At 39.6% G+C, this 18,119-nt stretch overlaps 1 protein-coding gene across 1 annotated transcript in view; it reads right to left on the minus strand.

Annotated features, from left to right (window-relative positions):
• LOC144269525 (putative oxidoreductase ZK1290.5) overlaps positions 1 to 18,119 on the minus strand; it is an 81,960-nt gene that overhangs the window by 17,883 nt on the left and 45,958 nt on the right. The window contains 3 exon segments of the mRNA XM_077825280.1: positions 4,390 to 4,449; positions 5,042 to 5,224; positions 11,190 to 11,281. Coding sequence (XP_077681406.1) covers positions 4,390 to 4,449; positions 5,042 to 5,224; positions 11,190 to 11,281 — 335 coding nt within the window.

Raw genomic sequence — 18,119 nt, forward strand, 5'->3', positions numbered from 1 at the left:
TTGCAATAGGAGGTATTGGTTCACTTGGGTGGTTCTCTTATGTCTCTCAATGCATATGAGGCCCAATAAATGCATTAACAGCTTATTAGTGCACAATATGTTTTGTTTTATTGCTTAATTTGAATACTCTTTAATGAATTCCATTATACTAACTTATTGTTCTATAAAATGACTTTTCAGAGGTGCATTAGTTGATGCTCACTGGCAGAAATATTTATTTGTGCTTTCTTTCAGAGAACTCTCCCATGCTCACTTTGCCACTGAATTCATTCCTGTCCTCCTTAGAAGATGACTAATAGGCCCAAATTAAAAAAAAAAATGGCTTCTCATTTTGGATGTCTAAATTTTATGTGCCTAGAGCCTACTTTGCAGATCTCAGTAACTCTGAAAATCAGGCTCCTAAGCATCTAAAGTTGGGCATCTAGAAACCGAGGCAGCCAAATTAGAGGCTACTTTTGAAAAGTTGGCCTTTAATCGTTGTTAGGAAGGTTCAAAATCTTTCTTTGAACACAGAGCTGTACGGGTGTAAGTGAGGGCAGCATTTGGCCCAGTAAGCTTTACTTTAAAATTCTGGCAAATGATATTGTACTTTCGGAGATAGGCCTCGGCATATTTTTCTCTTGAATGTTTGCAGAACTAGCCAATAGTTCTGAAGGAGCTATAACCAAGAAGAAAACTGTGTCTATATTTCAATTAGCTGTGTAGAAACTAAACTTTAAGGACAAACAACAATGCATGGCCAGAACACATGCTTTGCTATAAGTTGGTTCTTGATAAAAACCAAGGAGCTTTGTTTCATGATATAACTAAAACTGAATGGCAGTGGGAAAACTGCCTCAGGAAGTCTAAACACAATGTAAATCATAGTCAGATTTTCCATACCTTTCTAGACACAGGAACTCCTAAAATATCAGACCAACGTGATTATATGCTGAATGCTCTGTTTATAAGAGCTTGCAAATATATTTCCCAAAATATATCTGTAAACGGTATGTACACATTTTTAGCAAAAAAATCAAAGGAACAGTATGTGCTGTGAATGAGATTTCCTGAATGACTGCACCAAAGAGAAAATTAAACTAATTCTTGCTGCACAAAACACTCATGACTGCAGTATGAATAAGAAAAGAGAAATTAGGCAGATATTAGATCTGTCCTGTTTCTGCTAAGTGGATTAGCTGGTTACAAACAAACAAAACAAACTCCTGTGTCAAATTTCAGTTACTAAAAAAAGCAAATGAAAGAAACAGACATATGCATTTTTGCTGTTTATTGACAATGATTGCGGCTGTGCTTTAAATATTATGGGCCAAATCTGGACCATGTGTTATGAGGTATCCTGATCTCTTGATCCCCACACATAGCTGTGCACCAGCCTGATTGACCCTAAGGATGTTCAAGCCAGTGCAGAAGTGAGCCATAGAGAATTGGCTCAAGGGGCGTGAAAATAAGGTGATGTGATGTACCTTTTGTGTAATGGCTGGAGAGTGTGTATGTACATTTTTTATTTAATTTCATTGTGAGTTGAATCTTTCTTGCTATATGCACACAGATAAAACTACTGAATGGACACTCACATGAATAAGGACAGCAGGATCAAACCCTATATTTGCAACGGTGTCAATAGGGATATCCCTATTTCCTATAGGAGTCTATGCCTGGCATTGGTGATTCCTTCATTGCTCTCCCTCACATGACTAAGATTTCCACAGTAGATCTGCCTCAGGAGTAGTTTAACTTGTACATTTTTTGTTCTGTTTTCTAATTCTGTTTCCACACCATTTCTTAGATTGTAAATTCTCCGGGGCTGGGACTGTCTCTTTTGTTCTGTGTTAGCACAGTGAGGAGTCCCGATCCATGACTGGGGCTCCTAGGCACTACTGTAATAACAAATAATAATACAGCTTGTTTTTTTAACTCTCACCCAGCATTCTCTCCTTCACACTTCTAACCATCTGCCTAACATGTCACCTGAAAAGTCACCTGACAAGTCATTTTGCACTGAATCATGTGTTTCTATTAATACCACTTTCCTTTAATTTCTAAAGAAGAGGTGTAGCCTAATATTTTCTGTATAAATGGTCCAGTTCAAAGCCTAATGAAATCAGTGGGAGACTTTCCATGAACTTCAGATCAGGTCCAAAGAGCACAAAACACTAAAGTACAATATAAATCATATGCAATTTACCAATAGAGCAATATTTTAGACTGAAATTTTTCACATCTGTTTGACAATATTATCATAAGAAAATGTTCCTTTTGTATGTTACAGATTTTAAATCAGTTATAACTACTGATAGCCATCAAGATAACAATTACGTTCTACTATGAGACTACAAATTTAAATTGAAGTGTGTGGATGGCTGATCACTGACGCAAGAAAAAAAGCTCAAACCTTGCAATTTACACAATAGAGCTTGGGTCCCAGGAAACATGCTGCCCATCATGCATTCCATTTATAATTGCAACATCATCTTCTGCTAGTATAAAATCAAACACCTATGGGAATGCATATGTGGTTAATGTAATGGATACAGAGACAAAGCTGGACACTTCCTATTATTGAAACCCAGATTTAATTTTGTAGCAGGCTTTTATATTTCCTCTGCCCTCAGAACGATTCCTTTTCTGTTTCACAGGAATAGAACTCTAGTAAAGTGGGGCTGAGAAGCTTTCTTAGGCCCTTTCCCCTTTCTTGTGACTGCTATTTACATTTAAACTTTGCTCCACTATTCCCCAGAAGGGGCAGGAAGATAACAAAAAGGTAACATGAAAGCTGCTTGTGACAGCACTCCATATGGCCATCAGGAAAGATAAGTGAATAACCTGATTGCTATCCCTCTGCAAGCTGAAGTTCATCACTTCTCTGTCACATACGGACACTAGGTCCAGGGAGTCGCAGCACCTCCCCACAGAGAGTCTCTAAAAAGTACTGGTGCTTCAGTCAAGCCAGCAAACCAAAAGCTTTACACGGATTCCAAAGTACGTATATCCTGTCAGTGCTCTTGGGGAGGAGGATATACATTGTGATCTACTATCAAAGTGTGTCATTGCTTCAGAGCTGGACTTCCCCTATGGCCCACTCAGTGCTCACCAGAGCTCCGTAAGACACAGTGGAATAAGCTGCTGCCAGGCAAACTCCTCCCTCATCCTGCAATCTCTGGCTGCTGGAATGATCCCTTGTAGCCATAAACTCAGTCCTCAGCCTACTTAAACTTAAACAGGGGACCCACCCTAGGACTGAAGATATGTACTGCTGGCTTAAGGCTGTCTTTGCTTCTTTCTCATTCCACTGTGCAGAACGCGGATCAATCATGGTTGGGGGGGCTGGGCCAAAATGTGGAGTGAATGAAGAGACAAAAAAATAAGAAAAACAAAAGCAAGACAGATGTAGTCAATTACATTTAAAAATTACTTAATAGAAAGTTAAATGTGACAAAGTGGTGCATGTGACTAATTTATATGTACACATACCCAGTGTTGTGACTGAAGGGGAATTGATTCCCTTGCTCTGGTAACGTTCATCCTCTTTTCTGCTAACCAGTCTCTGCCAGAGAGATCTTTAGGAGCAAGGCTAAAAATTATTTCTGAAAACTTCTAGCTTTTGTAAAGCACCAGCTGACGCATATTATTAAAAATGGTTCCTGGGGGAGGATAGATGGAAGGACTTCAGCCCACAATTTACGTGTTGAAACACTGACATGAAGGAAAAGGAAGAATCAATTACAAGACAGAATTCTGTATAAAACAAACACTGAATGTCACAAGCTGAGATGATGTCAGTCCCCCTTTGGTTCCAACACCACCTGCTCCGTGCTGGGACCTCCTGCAGAAGGATTGGGAGGGTGGGGGTGGGAGGGAGGCAGCTATGCCAGCTCTGCAGCTTCCACACACACGGTTTCCTGAACCTGGGATATCCCTAAGATAGCCTTTGCAGCCCCATTGGCACTGCTCAAAGGTGGGTCTCAGTACTACAGTGAAATCCGCCCACTGTCTTCCTATGTGCCTAGCACAATGGGGCACTGATCCTGGTTGGAGCCTCTGGGTGCTACCATAAACCTAATAATAAATACAAATAAATAATAATAATGAAAACAAAACTCAAAACTTTATTGTTATTCCTTGATCAAATTGTTTAGATGCAGTGGGTCATCAGACAATGTGTTTTATACGTAATTATGTCTTCCAATTGATTTCTTACATTTGTGCACATCAGAGAGCTGATTTTTCCACTGTCTTACAACAATTTTATGTTGCAGTAGTTGAACTGATTTTAATGGAATTGCACTGGCATAAGATTGGTATAGCACAGTAAAGAGTCAGACCCGAAACATTTTATCTAAAATAATTTGGGCATTAGTCATACGAAGCCAGTAAACCAGATCTTACCTCACAGTTTTCCCGTATCCTTTCTATTTTTGTAGATTTTGGAATAGTGACAATCCCATTCTGAAAAATGTAATCATTTTCATAATTAAAAATAAAAGTTATTTAAAACAAAAACAGAATCACTTTTCAAAACATCTCTTGGAGCAATAGTTGAACCTAAATTTCCTTCTCAGGTTTTGATTCTACTACACAACTTCACTGGAATTTCTGTGCAGCACTATTTATAATCACAGTTACATACACTATATACAATTCTAACACACTTCACACGGTTTTCTGTTCAGTATCAAACATTAATTCATATTCACTGGTTAGTGCTATATGTTGAGAGAAAGGAAGAGAATGATTAAACTCACTGACTGTAGCATTTATATTGGAAAAATAACTCTTTTCATTTGTATTTCCTTTTATTTTGCTGAAACCAAAGATTATTTCCATGGTAAAGATACTGTCATGGACAGCCTAGTACATTCCCACTACCCAATATAAGCACTTAGTTCATGGGACCACAGCAGCAGAAGATCAGAGGTAAAAATCACAATTTTCTGTATATATTTTGGTTTGATGCACAACAAATATATTATCTGAACAGAACTATTCCTTTACAGTTACCTCTCTGAGTAGGCACCATTATCTTGCTGCCCTCTCTTACCTGTATGCTCCAGCGTATACAGATCTGTGCAGGAGTTTTGCCATATTTCTTTGCCAGCTGAATTATATTAGGATGAGTAAGAGCTTCGCCTTTGGCTAATGGGCAGTAGCCTTCAAAAACAATGTTTCTACTTCTACAATAATCCACCAGCTCTTGGGGCCTTTGGAAAGGGTGATATTCAACCTTTGATAAGTAAGCAGAAAATCTAAGTAAAAACTTTGATTAGAATATATTTAAAAGACAGTTTTCTCTTTGATAGTAAAATATGATTGACCTTTCTTTTTTTAAAAATATAATAGAATGACCATAAGTGGAACCACAGTACTGCTGTATAAAATGTATATATAGCCTTCCATCATCTTTAGAAGACAGTAAGAGGGCATTAATGCACAAACCCACTACATTAACTTACACAGCAATTTTCTTGAATATATTAAGGCCCTTTCCCTTGTGACCATGCCATGTAAAGCAGCTGCTTCCCCATGCTGCAACTGGAGTTGCACACCTGTTCACATGGAACTGATATTGCACAGGAGGCGTACAAATGGTAACACAGAAGGGAAGAGCCCCAGATCTAGGCGTATGTGACTTAAAGCCCCTTTTGCTTTCCCCCATTCCACCTCCTTGCCTCATTTCCACACTTTTAATCCTCTTTGTGATGACACACAACTGAGGGGAGCACAGAAGTCTCTGAACAAAAGTGAATACCTAGCACCACGGCTTGGAACATCAGAGTAAATGCAATGAGCACTGAAATTGCTGGTGCATAGGAAAATCCTATATTATATGTTAATGAGGTGTCAGAGAGAGAAGGTGCTGGATAACAAGGAGAAGTGCTGAGACTAGGTTTTCAGGGTGCCCAGCCTGGGGATAAAGATTGCCAATAACCCGTAAGTGGCTGGTGAAGAGAGGAAGTAGCTGAGACACAGTGGTATAAAGGAAGGGGAGGATGAAGGGTTAAGGAAAGAGAAGAAACCCTTGGATAAACAATCAAACATTTTGCTGCCCTCCTAGCCAAATTGAACATTTGAAGGTTCATCCCTATAAAGTTCATCTTTGAAAAGTCATGGAAGACAGGAGAGATTCCAGAGGACTGGAAAAGGGCAATAGAGTGCCCATCTCTAAAAAGGGAAATAAGGACAACCCAAGGAATTACAGACCAATCAGCTTAACTTCACTACCTGGAAAGATAATGGAGCAAATAATTAAGCAATCAATTTGCAAACACCTAGAAGATAATAAGGTGATAACAGTCAGCATGGATTTGTCAAGAACAAATAGTGTAAAACCAATCTAATAGCTTTCTCTGACAAGGTAACAAGCCTTGTGGATAGGGGGCACCACTAGATGTGGTATATCTTGACTTTAGTAAGGCTTTTGATACTGTCTTGCCTGACCTTCTCATAAACAAACTAGGGAAATATATCCTAGATGAGATGGAGCTACTGTAAGGTGGGTGGATAACTGGTTGGAAAACCATTCCCAGAGAGTAGTTATAATAGAATCATAGAATATCAGGGTTGGAAGGGACCTCAGGAGGTCATCTAGTCCAACCCCCTGCTCAAAGCAGGACCAACTAAATCATCCCAGCCAGGGCTTTGTCAAGCCTGACCTTAAAAATATCTAAGGAAGGAGATTCCACCACCTCCCTAGGTAACGCATTCCAGTGTTTCACCACCCTCCTAGTGAAAAAGTTTTTCCTAATATCCAACCTAAACCTCCCCCACTGCAACTTGAGACCATTACTCCTTGTTCTGTCATCAGCTACCACTGAGAACAGTCTAGATCAATCCTCTCTGGAACCTCCTTTCAGGTAGTTGAAAGCAGCTATCAAATCCCCTCTCATTCTTCTCTTCCATAGACTAAACAATCCCAGTTCCCTCAGACTCTCCTCATAACTCATGTGTTCCAGTCCCCTAATCATTTTTGTTGCCCTCCGCTGGACGTTTTCCAATTTTTCCACATCCTTCTTGTAGTGTGGGGCCCAAAACTGGACACAATACTCCAGATGAGGCCTCACCAATGTCGAATAGATGGGAACGATCACGTACCACCATCTACTGGCAATGCCCCTACTTATACATCCCAAAATGCCACTGTCCTTCTTGGCAAAAAGGGCCCACTGTTGACTCATATCCAGCTTCTCGTCCACTGTAACCCCTACGTCCTTTTCTGCAGAACTGCTGCCGAGCCATTCGGTCCCTAGTCTGTAGCAGTCCATGGGATTCTTCCATCCTAAGTGCAGGACTCTGCACTTGTCCTTCTTGAACCTCATCAGATTTCTTTTGGCCCAATCCTCTAATTTGTCTAGGGCCCTCTGTATCCTATCCCTACCCTCCAGCTATCTACCTCTCCTCCCAGTTTAGTGTCATCTGCAAACTTGCTGAGGGTGCAATCCACACCATCCTCCAGATCATTTATGAAGATATTGAACAAAACTGGCCCGAGGACCGACCCTTGAAGCACTCCACTTGATACGGGCTGCCAACTAGACATGGAGCCATTGATCACTAGCCGCTGAGCCCAACAATCTAGCCAACTTTCTATCCACCTTATAGTCTATTCATCCAGCCCATACTTCTTTAACTTGCTGGCAAGAATACTGTGAGAGACCGTGTCAAAAGCTTTGCTAAAGTCAAGGAACAGTGGTTCACAATCAAGCTGGAAGGACATATTGAGTGGGGTCCTGTAGGGATTGGTCCTGGGTCCAGTTCTGATCAATATCTTCATAAATGATTTGGATAATGGCATAGAGAATACACTTATAAACCTTGCAGATGATACCAAGATGGGTGGGGTTGCAAGTGCTTTGGAGGATAGGATTAAAATTCAAAATGATCTGGAAAACTGGAGAAATGGTCTGAAGTAGATAGGATGAAATTCAATAAGGACAAATGCAAAGTATTCCACTTAGGAAGGAACAATCAGCTGCACACATACAAAATGGGAAATGATTCACTGGGAAGGAGGATTGCAGAAAGGAATCTGGGGGTCCTGGTGGATCACAAGCTAAATATGAGTCAACAGTGTAACACTGTTGCAAAAAAAGCAAACATCATTCTGGGATGCATTAGCAGGACTGTTGTAAGCAAGACAAAATGTAATTCTTCCGTTCTACTCTGTGCTGATTAGGCCTAAAATGGAGTATTGTGTCCAGTTCAGGGTGCCACATTTCAGGAAAGATGTGGACAATTCTGGAGAAAATCCAGAGAAGAGCAAGAAAAATAATTAAAGGTCTAGAAATCATGATCTATGAGGGAAGATTTTTTAAAAAATGGGTTTATTTAGTCTGGAGAAGGGAAGACTATATGTTTCAAATACATAAAAGATTGTTACAAAGAGGAGGGAGAAAAATTGTTGTCCTTAACATCTAAGGATAACATCATAAGAAGCAATGGGCTTAAATTGCAGCAAGGGAGGTTTAGGTTTCACATTAGGAAAAACTTCCTAACTGTCAGGGTGGTTAAGCACTGGAATAAATTGCCATGGGAGGTTGTGGAATCTCCATTGTTGGAGATTTTTAAGAGCAGGGTTAAACAAATACGTGTCAGGGATGGTCTAGATAATACTTAGTCCTGCCATGAGTACAGGGGAACTAGATGACCTCTCAAGGTCCCTTCCAGTCCTATGATTCTACAACAAATGTTATTTTGAAAAACATTTCACAACTAGTGAATTGTAAAAAAACCAAACCAAACTAAAAACGCCTCCCTGTGCATTCATATCAAATTGAGTGTAGTTTTCCTTACACAGCCACTATATAATCATGTGACATGACTTCAAATCAAACAGCCGTCACTGTTGTTCCAATGATCTAGCTCTTCCGTATTTTCAGAAAAAATATTGTTTAGAACAATTACATCAACATGTGGAATCTGGAAAAATTCCTCCACCATAAGAAGGACAAATGAACATTTCCTGTTTCTCATCTTTAGTACATGTTGTCTTTCAGACAACAATAGGCTGGCATTTGTTCAATACATGCTAAGAAAAACCCTGCCCCTTGAAGGCTGGGCTGAGTCAGCCTAAAAATGCTATGATCTAAATTACTGTGTGGACTGTGGACAAGGTTCAAACAACAGACGCATCCATTTCTTCAATCTTTGATGTTTCTTAACCTTTGAGTGGCTTTTGTATTTAATGTTTATATTTATATGGCCAGTGTTCAGGTCACTGTTTTATTCGTTGGCTTACACCTGAACAGACTAGAAAAATACTTCCATTGTTTGTTACACAGAATGTGACAAGAAAAAGAATGAGCCAGCAGTTCCTTGCAAAATACTGTTTAACACAATCCACAGCATATCTACCATTTTTGTTACTTACCAGACAGCACTACACTAAAAACATTTAGAGAGGCAATAAGTGATCACTTGAGGGGCAGGAATGATTTTATACTAGTTATTAAACACTTATTAACTCTAGAGCAGTGTCTCACAAAAAGTATTCCTAGTCAGTGAAATGATAAAACCTTCAGATGCAGTATTCTAAGGATGCATTATTTAATTAATAACACTGTAGTAAAATTAAATAAAAGTAGGAATTGGATATTTAAGTTAGATTCCTACTGGGTAAGTGTGATCAATATGTTACGAGAAATTAAATAAAAAAGTGACTAATTTTCTAATTCAGGACCAAATTCTACTCCCAGTTACACCAGAGTAAATCTGGAATAGCTACTGGCTTCAGATGATGTAGTCCACATTTAGATCAATAAAACTGCAAGCAGAACCTGTCCTTTGGTCTTTTAAGGCTTCAGAGTTACACAGTTCAAGGTTATTTCACAAATATTTAGAACAAGTATGGTATGCTGGTATGTCACCCACCAACTTGATGAACTGGATACAGAGCTAATGTTGCCTTTCTTCTGGAGACAATGAACACCGTATCATCCATTGATTAGAGAATCCCAGACGTCATGAGCTGAGTTCTGGGAATTCGTGATATTCAGCTGCATGGCTGGCTAGAGCAGGTAATTTCTTTACAATTTTTTTTTTTAATTCAGCCCTAAGCATTTTTTTTTTCAAACATTTATGGATGATTTTTTGGTGCTACTGACAGTGAGGGACAAATAAGCTTTGGCTAGAGGAGGCACAGGGAATGACCACTGTGCAAGCTTCTCCTCTACTAATAACTCCTATTTCCTGACCTGCAACACCCCTGCTATTCTAGTCCTAGAGCTTTCTCAGGCGAAGACTACCAATCATATGTTGATGGAGCAAGTCCTGCTGTTCTCTGGCACTGCTCTTTACTGAGCCCTTGGATTTGTGTGTGGAAACCTGGCAGGGATTTAATAAAGGAGCTTGCAGCTGAATGAAATCCTCCACCATTGCTATTAGTTAAATCACCAGGGAACGCAAAGTCAGCATGGTTTTTGTATAAGCCATACTGTCACGGGGAGGGGATACTGGGGCTTCATAGACAGCTCCTGTCCCGATGGGTCCAGAGAGTCCATTCCCCATATATACCTCAGACTGCAATATGCAGAGGGGCTTTGCCCCCTCTCAACTCTGTGCTACCTGTGTGGGGCAGCTGCCCCACCACAACTGGTTTTACATATTTCTTAGTTGTTAAGGACCAAATTCTGCCACCCTTATTCACCTTTGTAGTGCATTGAAATGAATGCGAGTACATATGGAATAAAGTCTTGCACAACATGAGGAAGGACAGCAGAATCTAGCCCATACTGGGGAATACCAGTAGAAAGAGTAAAGAGTTTCAAACCAAAAGAATCTTTAAAATGTAACAAACTGTATACTGTCATCAGGATTTTCAGTATTGCCTAAGGGAGTTAGGTCTCTACTTTTTAAAAAGCAGTACATAAATGTGCCAGTACATCCTCAAGTATCTTGTTGCTATGATGGTGATTTGATACTCAGTATTTAGTTGAACGTTGTTTATTTGCAAACTATCATCATCTAAAATCGAGCCATTGGCCACAACATCAGTCACAAACAGGTCTGGTAAGAAGACAGCTGACCATGTGGGAAAATTATTTTAAAGTTGTGTTTTTTTCTTTTTTTTTTTTTCTGGTCTAACATTAATTTTGACATTTGGATTTGCTGAAAGGGACTGGAGAATTAACGTTTTTTGGGTGATGGGGTTTACTCTAAAACAGATGTCTTAAATGTATTGCATACATACTCACCTGATTAACATGTGGGGTTATCTTACAATCTTCCTTAAGTTGCTCCAAATGATTAATGAGAAAATTGCTTACACCAATAGACCGACATATACCTAACAAAAGGAAAAGGAAATAAAGTAAGGCATTGTACAGTACTCTAGAAGAGGAAAAAGTGCTCTAAGTTTGGGGAGGTGGGGAACAACTTGAGAATATAGCTTCTGAGGGGACAAAATGATTATTCACTAACATCTGCATAACAGAATACTGCAGAGAGTGACAGACAAACCAATACTGAAATCCAGTTTGACAGCATTATCTGAAAGCATGGTACTATCAGAGTTCTATTATAAAAATGTTTTATAATCTAAACACACAGGAGGCTCCCCAGTGTATAAAAACTCCAGGCTAAATTCTGGGAAACGCTAATGTAGTATAAGCAAACAACAATTGGACTTCACCAGAATGAAAGGAAGGAAATGGTGTTCTTAGCAGCTTGCCAAAACTAAAGAAAGGCGGAACATTTGTAGAAGACTAATAGGTAATGAGTAATAAAACACAAGGACACACAGTCTAAACGAACTGCCCACTACTTATATTTAAGGTAGGTTGATACTGTGACAAAAGTTTATATGAAATTCAGTATAAAAAAACTACACTTAAAAATGAAATGTATGAAAAAGTCCAGAAACTCAGAGGATCGAGTAGAGTGTCTGCATTAACACTGGATTTCTTGGCTTCTGTTAGTGTACATTTAAAATATATTAACAAAATTTAAAATGAGTGTGTGTGTGCAAATTCAGTGCTGACTGACAACCCTGGGGAGTCAAATGTCCTCTTTTACCCATGGAAATGGCATAGCACACTTCCCAACACTACCATGCAACAACCCTGACCAGTCTTGTGGGGGGCCTGACCAGTCCTGGGGGGGAAGGGGTCAGTCTTTGGAGTCTCTGTTGAGACTGTTAATACAGGATGTCAATTGCGGTGATGGTTTTTGTGATGTAGACTGGGCTAATAATTCTTTAAATCACTAGTCAGGAAGACAATTTAATCATGGATTTCTACATAAAAGTGCATTCTTGTTGGTTGTTATAACATTAATACATATTCTTCAAAATTCAGAGACAGATGTAGGTTTCATTTTTAAAAGGTACACACTATACATTTTTAAAGTGATTTATTTTGAAAACTTGTCAGATTAGTTTTACAGCTATATCAGAAAATGAACGATTGTTCGGTTATTTCATTTACCAAAGGTAATTGAAGCAGATATTTATGAAGTCATTGGGAGGTGAACTATCTCCAGTTCAACAGGTTAATCATTAATATTTGGAGGATTTTCTTGCCATGCTGCATTAGGAAGAGAACATCACCAGACAGACATTTAAATTGTTTTATTTAACTATTTCTCACCTCTATATATTATATTATATATTTATTTTAAAACTTTTATTTTAAAACATTATATATTTAAAAGCATGTTATCTTGGAGACACAAATCCACAGTCTGAGAACTGCAAAACTAAGCATCTCTGATGGTATCTTCTACACTGAGCACTGAGTCCCATTGGGTAGACAGAAAGATTAACCTAAATAATCTATACAGAAGCCCCTGGAACCGCATAAGATTGGGTCCCTAATCCATGAACTACTGGAATTCACTTATCAAATTTTTCTTAAACATTACATGAATATATTGCCTCATATTATAGAATTAGAATTTATAATCCCTATTCCATGATGAGATATCTTTCAGTTATAATGCATCTTAATTAAAACTATCTTCAGATAAAATTATTTTTGAGGAAAAAACCTATAAAAATCCGATTTAAATAAAATAATCTGATTTTAATAAAAAGTCCAATTTTTTAATTTTTTTTTAAAAAACATCGATTTTTATCCATCCCGCTGGTTCGCCATCAGATGTTAACACTTTCACTTGTTACTGACCTTAGTGGATTAGAGCTGGCAACCTTAGAGCTGAAAGTTTCTATGAACCTTTTACCAGTCTCCTGAGCCTTCCAGTTCTTCTAATGTTTGCATTTCTCTTTTCACATTCGTGTGAATTTGGAATTTATGAAACAAACTTCTTTAACCCTTTAGGGCTAGGTCAGTAACGACTAAAAGTCATTACTATCTGTCAGCTCTTTAATGGGGTTTCTGAAGTGAACTGCATCCAGTTCTTTATAGACTGGGATTTATATAACAAAATACATAACCACAACTAGCTTCTTCACTGGTAGTTGGAGAGACCAAGGACTGAATGTGTGGAGAGAGTTTTCTTTTCCCCTCCAAGTTTGTGTGATGGCTGTTGAAATCTCCGATGTAGACAGCTGGGTGTGGCAGGCTTGGTAGAACCTTTTGGTTCCAGCTGACTCTTAGAGGCTTCTAAATATTTGCCAGCCAGAAACCACCAACCTGGATGGTGTCTCAGAATTCAGCAGACATCAGCTGAATGGCATTTGCAATATCGGATTGAATGTATGTGGCTCGGCTGTACTTCTGATACTGTAACGCCTGGCTTCGGCAGTTGCTACGTGTGTCTCTTGCAAGCAAATGATGTTGATAATATGTTGATGAGCAAGAATGCCAAGTAAATCATGCTTGGCAACCAACAAACCCTCCACATTAAGTTGTAACACGCATAGAGCTGGACCAACGACACAGAAGTCACCGGCTGCATGTTGGATTTCTTGGTGACAATAGTGCTGGGATTCGTTGAGCTGGTGCTTGCAGAATTCGGCTCGCTGATTGGAGCATTAGCTTCCCTGACTGCTGTCAGGTACTGGTGGGTGGTGTGACGAGGACGCTGATCCACTGCCTGTTTGTGAAAGTATCACGGGTCCTGCTACCTTGGGTAACAGGCGTCAATGAACTGTTCCCACGATAGGCAGTTCAGAGTCCATATGGGGGAGAAGACAAGTGCTTGGAGATGACAGAGCAATGGGTTACCCCAGGGCTCTGTGCTTTCTCCAGCCCTATTTAACTTTTACATCAATGACTGGCCAACAACGGAGTGACGGAAGTTCATTAATGCAGACGGGATCTGTTGCAGTACCCTGATCCAGACATTTCACGAGCTTGATGTCACCTTAAACCGAGACAAGACAAAGTTAGCTGACTATTGTAAGACTTGGTGCCTCTAGCCAAGCATCATAAAAACAGTCTCCAGTTTGTTCCATCTTCATCACACCAGTGCAACCCGAGAGTTGAATGTTTATCTGAATGGTCAGAAGGTGAAGCATGAAGTAGAACGGTCTATCTAGGTATGACCTTAGACTGCACACTGAGTTACCATGCCCACCTGAAGAAGACAGCAGCTAAAGTTAAGACACGTAATAATCTTCTTAGCAAACTGGCAGGTTTGTCATGGTGTGTTTGTGCTCCAACTTTGCAGACGTCAGCTCTTGCCACCTCATATTCGGTTACGTAGTACTGTGCACCAGTTTGGAGTCAATTGTCACACACCAAACTGATGGATACGCAGTTACATGTTGCCATGAGTATCATCTCTGGCACCCTACGTCTGACTCCACTCCCACGGCTTCCAGTTCTGAGCAATACTGTTCCTCCTCATACCAGACGAGAGATACTGGAGAAAGTATGTGCCAATTTAAGCCTGCTGCTGCACAATGACCCTTTTAAAACACCAGCTGCATGTTTGCTGTCACATTGCCCATTATGGTCTCATCTGCCACGCCAGGATGTTAGGGTGGAAACACTCTGGTGAGAGGAATGGATATCTGCTATAATCCCCAATCAGTCCCTCATCGCCGACCCCACAATTTGCCTGCCTAGTTTTGACCTGCCCCGTCATCAATGGTCCCTGTTGAACAGGTTCCGGACCGGGCACGGTCTCTGTGCAGCCAACCAGTACTGCTGGGGCCTTCATGACAACCCTTTGTGCAGCTGCGGCACAACACAGACGATGACACACACTGTTGATGAATGTCTGCTGACTAGGTTCAGTGGTGGCCTAGAAGAACTGCATCACGCCACTGAGGATGCCATCGCTTGGCTAGACGACTGTGCACACACTAAATAAATAACCTCCGAGTCAGGCACATTACTCGGCTCACGCTGCCATTACCCTGGATGGGCCTGCCCTGTGAATGATCAAAGGACTCCAATCTCTACTTCTGTTAAGCCAGCATCTCTTCTGAGCACTATTTCAAAAGAAGAAAGAAAACAAAAGCTATTCTGGTCTCTCCAGAAAATACTTCATCAGGCAATTTCACACAACTGATACTAAGGTAATTACTGATTAATGGCCTGATTTTCAGCCGATCCATGCCTGGAGCTGTCATTGTCTTGACTTCAGTGGGAGTTGTGCATGTGGAACAGCCATGGAATTGAGCCCCACAGAGGTATACTTGCCACTCAGTGCACATATATAGCTGTCATTAATACTAATAGGATTCAGGAATACATTAAGGGAAGAATTTACCTTGATTTAGAATTTAAAATAAAGTTAATGGAAATGTGTGAGGAAATTTTGCTACGTAGCTATCTCGTTTTACACACACACACACACACACACACACACAATATTTTAAATACCAAAAAATTATAATCCACTAGCAGAGTAAAAGTCTGACTGATTTTGAATTACATGACTTCAATAAATTATCCAGAATTAGTATATCCATTACTTAATTATGTTAAAGCAAATCCAATTACATATACTATACTGAAATTTTGTAAATCAAGTTACATTATGGTGCTAATTTGTATATCCCTGGAAAATGGCCTATGTAGTGGAAATGCTGATACTTCTTCAACCATACACAAACTCTGCAATTATGTAGCTTTTACATATTCAGGTAGGACAAGTGGATACACTGTAAAGCAGTAAAACCTTGTACCATCATTTTTTCTAACGTGACTTTTGTTTTCAACTAGACTGCTAGATAGCTCTCATTTAGAGAAATGATCATCTGCTCAAGATGTGTAACATTAATTAGGTTATGACCCACACCACAGCAGTTTGCATAATTTGTATTTAATCTGCCAGAAGGGGTCAATCCCTAGCTTTAGTCCTCTGGTGACAAACAATCCTGCAGCATCAATACCAATAAATCATTATGCCAAAGAAGTCTGAAAAACGTTTTCAGTTTAAACACAAAGGGGACACCAAAATATTATACACTATTGTTGTCTATGAAGGATTTAAAAACCTTTCTTTTGTGGTTTCTCTTTTGCAAATGAAAGCATTTATTTGAAGCTATAGTACAATGAAACTCAGTATCATAGAAGCCAAATATGAAAAAGACTTGTGAGATCCTCTAGTCCATCCCCAGAACAAGCTCCCAGGATGTCTTGGTGTATATTTTCAAGTGTTTTGTCCACTCCGGTTTCAAATATCTCAAGCAATAAGAATTCTATAACTTCCCTTGGAAGGCTATTCCAGTCTCATCAACTTCAATGCTAGAGAGATTTTTCTAGAGCTCTTCAGTTTGACTGAGCTTTGCCCTTAGTTACACTTGACTAGCACCACTGAAGTCAACAGGGTTCCACAAGTATATTTAAGAGGCAGAATTTAACCTTTCCAGTGAAACATCTCAAGGTGGGCAACAGAGCTGGTCAAAACGTTTCTAATGGAAACCTCTGATTAAATCAAAAAGCTTGGTGGGAACATATCACTTTCATGAAAATTGTTGACAGGAAATTATTGAAATGCTTCATTTCAATAAGAGCAAAATGTATTGTTTCACTATACTCAGAATGTTTTGTTTTAACTTTTATGTTTTATATATATAATGAAAGTCAAAATATTTACATTATTATATTATAAACTATAACAAGAATCAAAACAATGAGGTGAAAAACAATCTGATATCAAAACAAAGTTCTATTATAAAAATTAAACATCTGACAAAGGCATTTCAATGTTTCTGAAACAAAATATTTCAGAATTTGTGCTTGGTGGTTAATTTCTAAATTGTGATTTTTTGTTCCGATTCAAAATGAAAAAAATGTCAAAATATTGGAATTTCCCATGGAATGGAAATTCCAAGTTTTGACTAGCTTGAGTAGGCAATCAGCATGGGAATCTGGGTCAAAGAAGACAGCAGTTGTACCAACCCATCAATGGCTCAAATCCTGCGAAGACTTACGCAATATCTTATATAAAGTTACTCACGCGCTTAAGTCTTTGTAGGATCAGGTGGAAAATGATGGACCGAAAATCAAGGGGTGGTCAATCCATAGTGTGAGAGACCACTGGTTGGGGCTACATGTACCCAGAAGAGGTGGGAAGGTACCACCTCAATGCAAGAAACACAAAAGAAACTAGTGAGACGCTAAGGTGTTTGACGTACATTAATTCTTTCAGTTCCTCAAAATGTACAGAGCCAGATCATAGGCCTTTCTTCCAGCTGGTATGCACTGCTCAGGCATGTCCTGCAGGTGGAGCTGGGGATTCTGTTGGCATAGAGGAATACCCAGATAATTTTGCTGGCTCTATAGCACCTGTCCCTATGCTGGCATAATGGAAACGTCATGGTAGAGTATGCAGAAGGGGAGTAGGGGAATGGGCAGAGCCAGAGTCCATTTGGTTCCAGCCACTCCTTGCTAGTAGAGACAGAAAGGTGGCTTAGGACTTGTCTACGCTTAACACACTACGACAGCACAGCTGCGCCGCTGCTGCAGCACCACTGTAGAGCTTAAGTGTAGACACTACCCATGCCAATGGGAGGGATTCTCCCATTGGTCAAGTAATCCAGGTCCCCGAGAGGTGGTAACTAAGTTGATGGAAATACTCTTTGGTCGACCTTGCACTGTCTATACAGGGACTTAAGTCTGCTTAACCATACTGCTCAGGATAGTGGACTTTTTCACACCCCTGAATGATGTAGTTCTAGTGTTGACCAGGCCTTCAATAAATGTAGCTGAGAACTGAGGCCATATTAAAAAACCACACAAAATCCCACTTCAAATAAATGTATTTTC

Source organism: Eretmochelys imbricata, chromosome 8, assembly GCF_965152235.1.
Source record: "Eretmochelys imbricata isolate rEreImb1 chromosome 8, rEreImb1.hap1, whole genome shotgun sequence".
NCBI lineage: Eukaryota > Metazoa > Chordata > Testudines > Cheloniidae > Eretmochelys > Eretmochelys imbricata.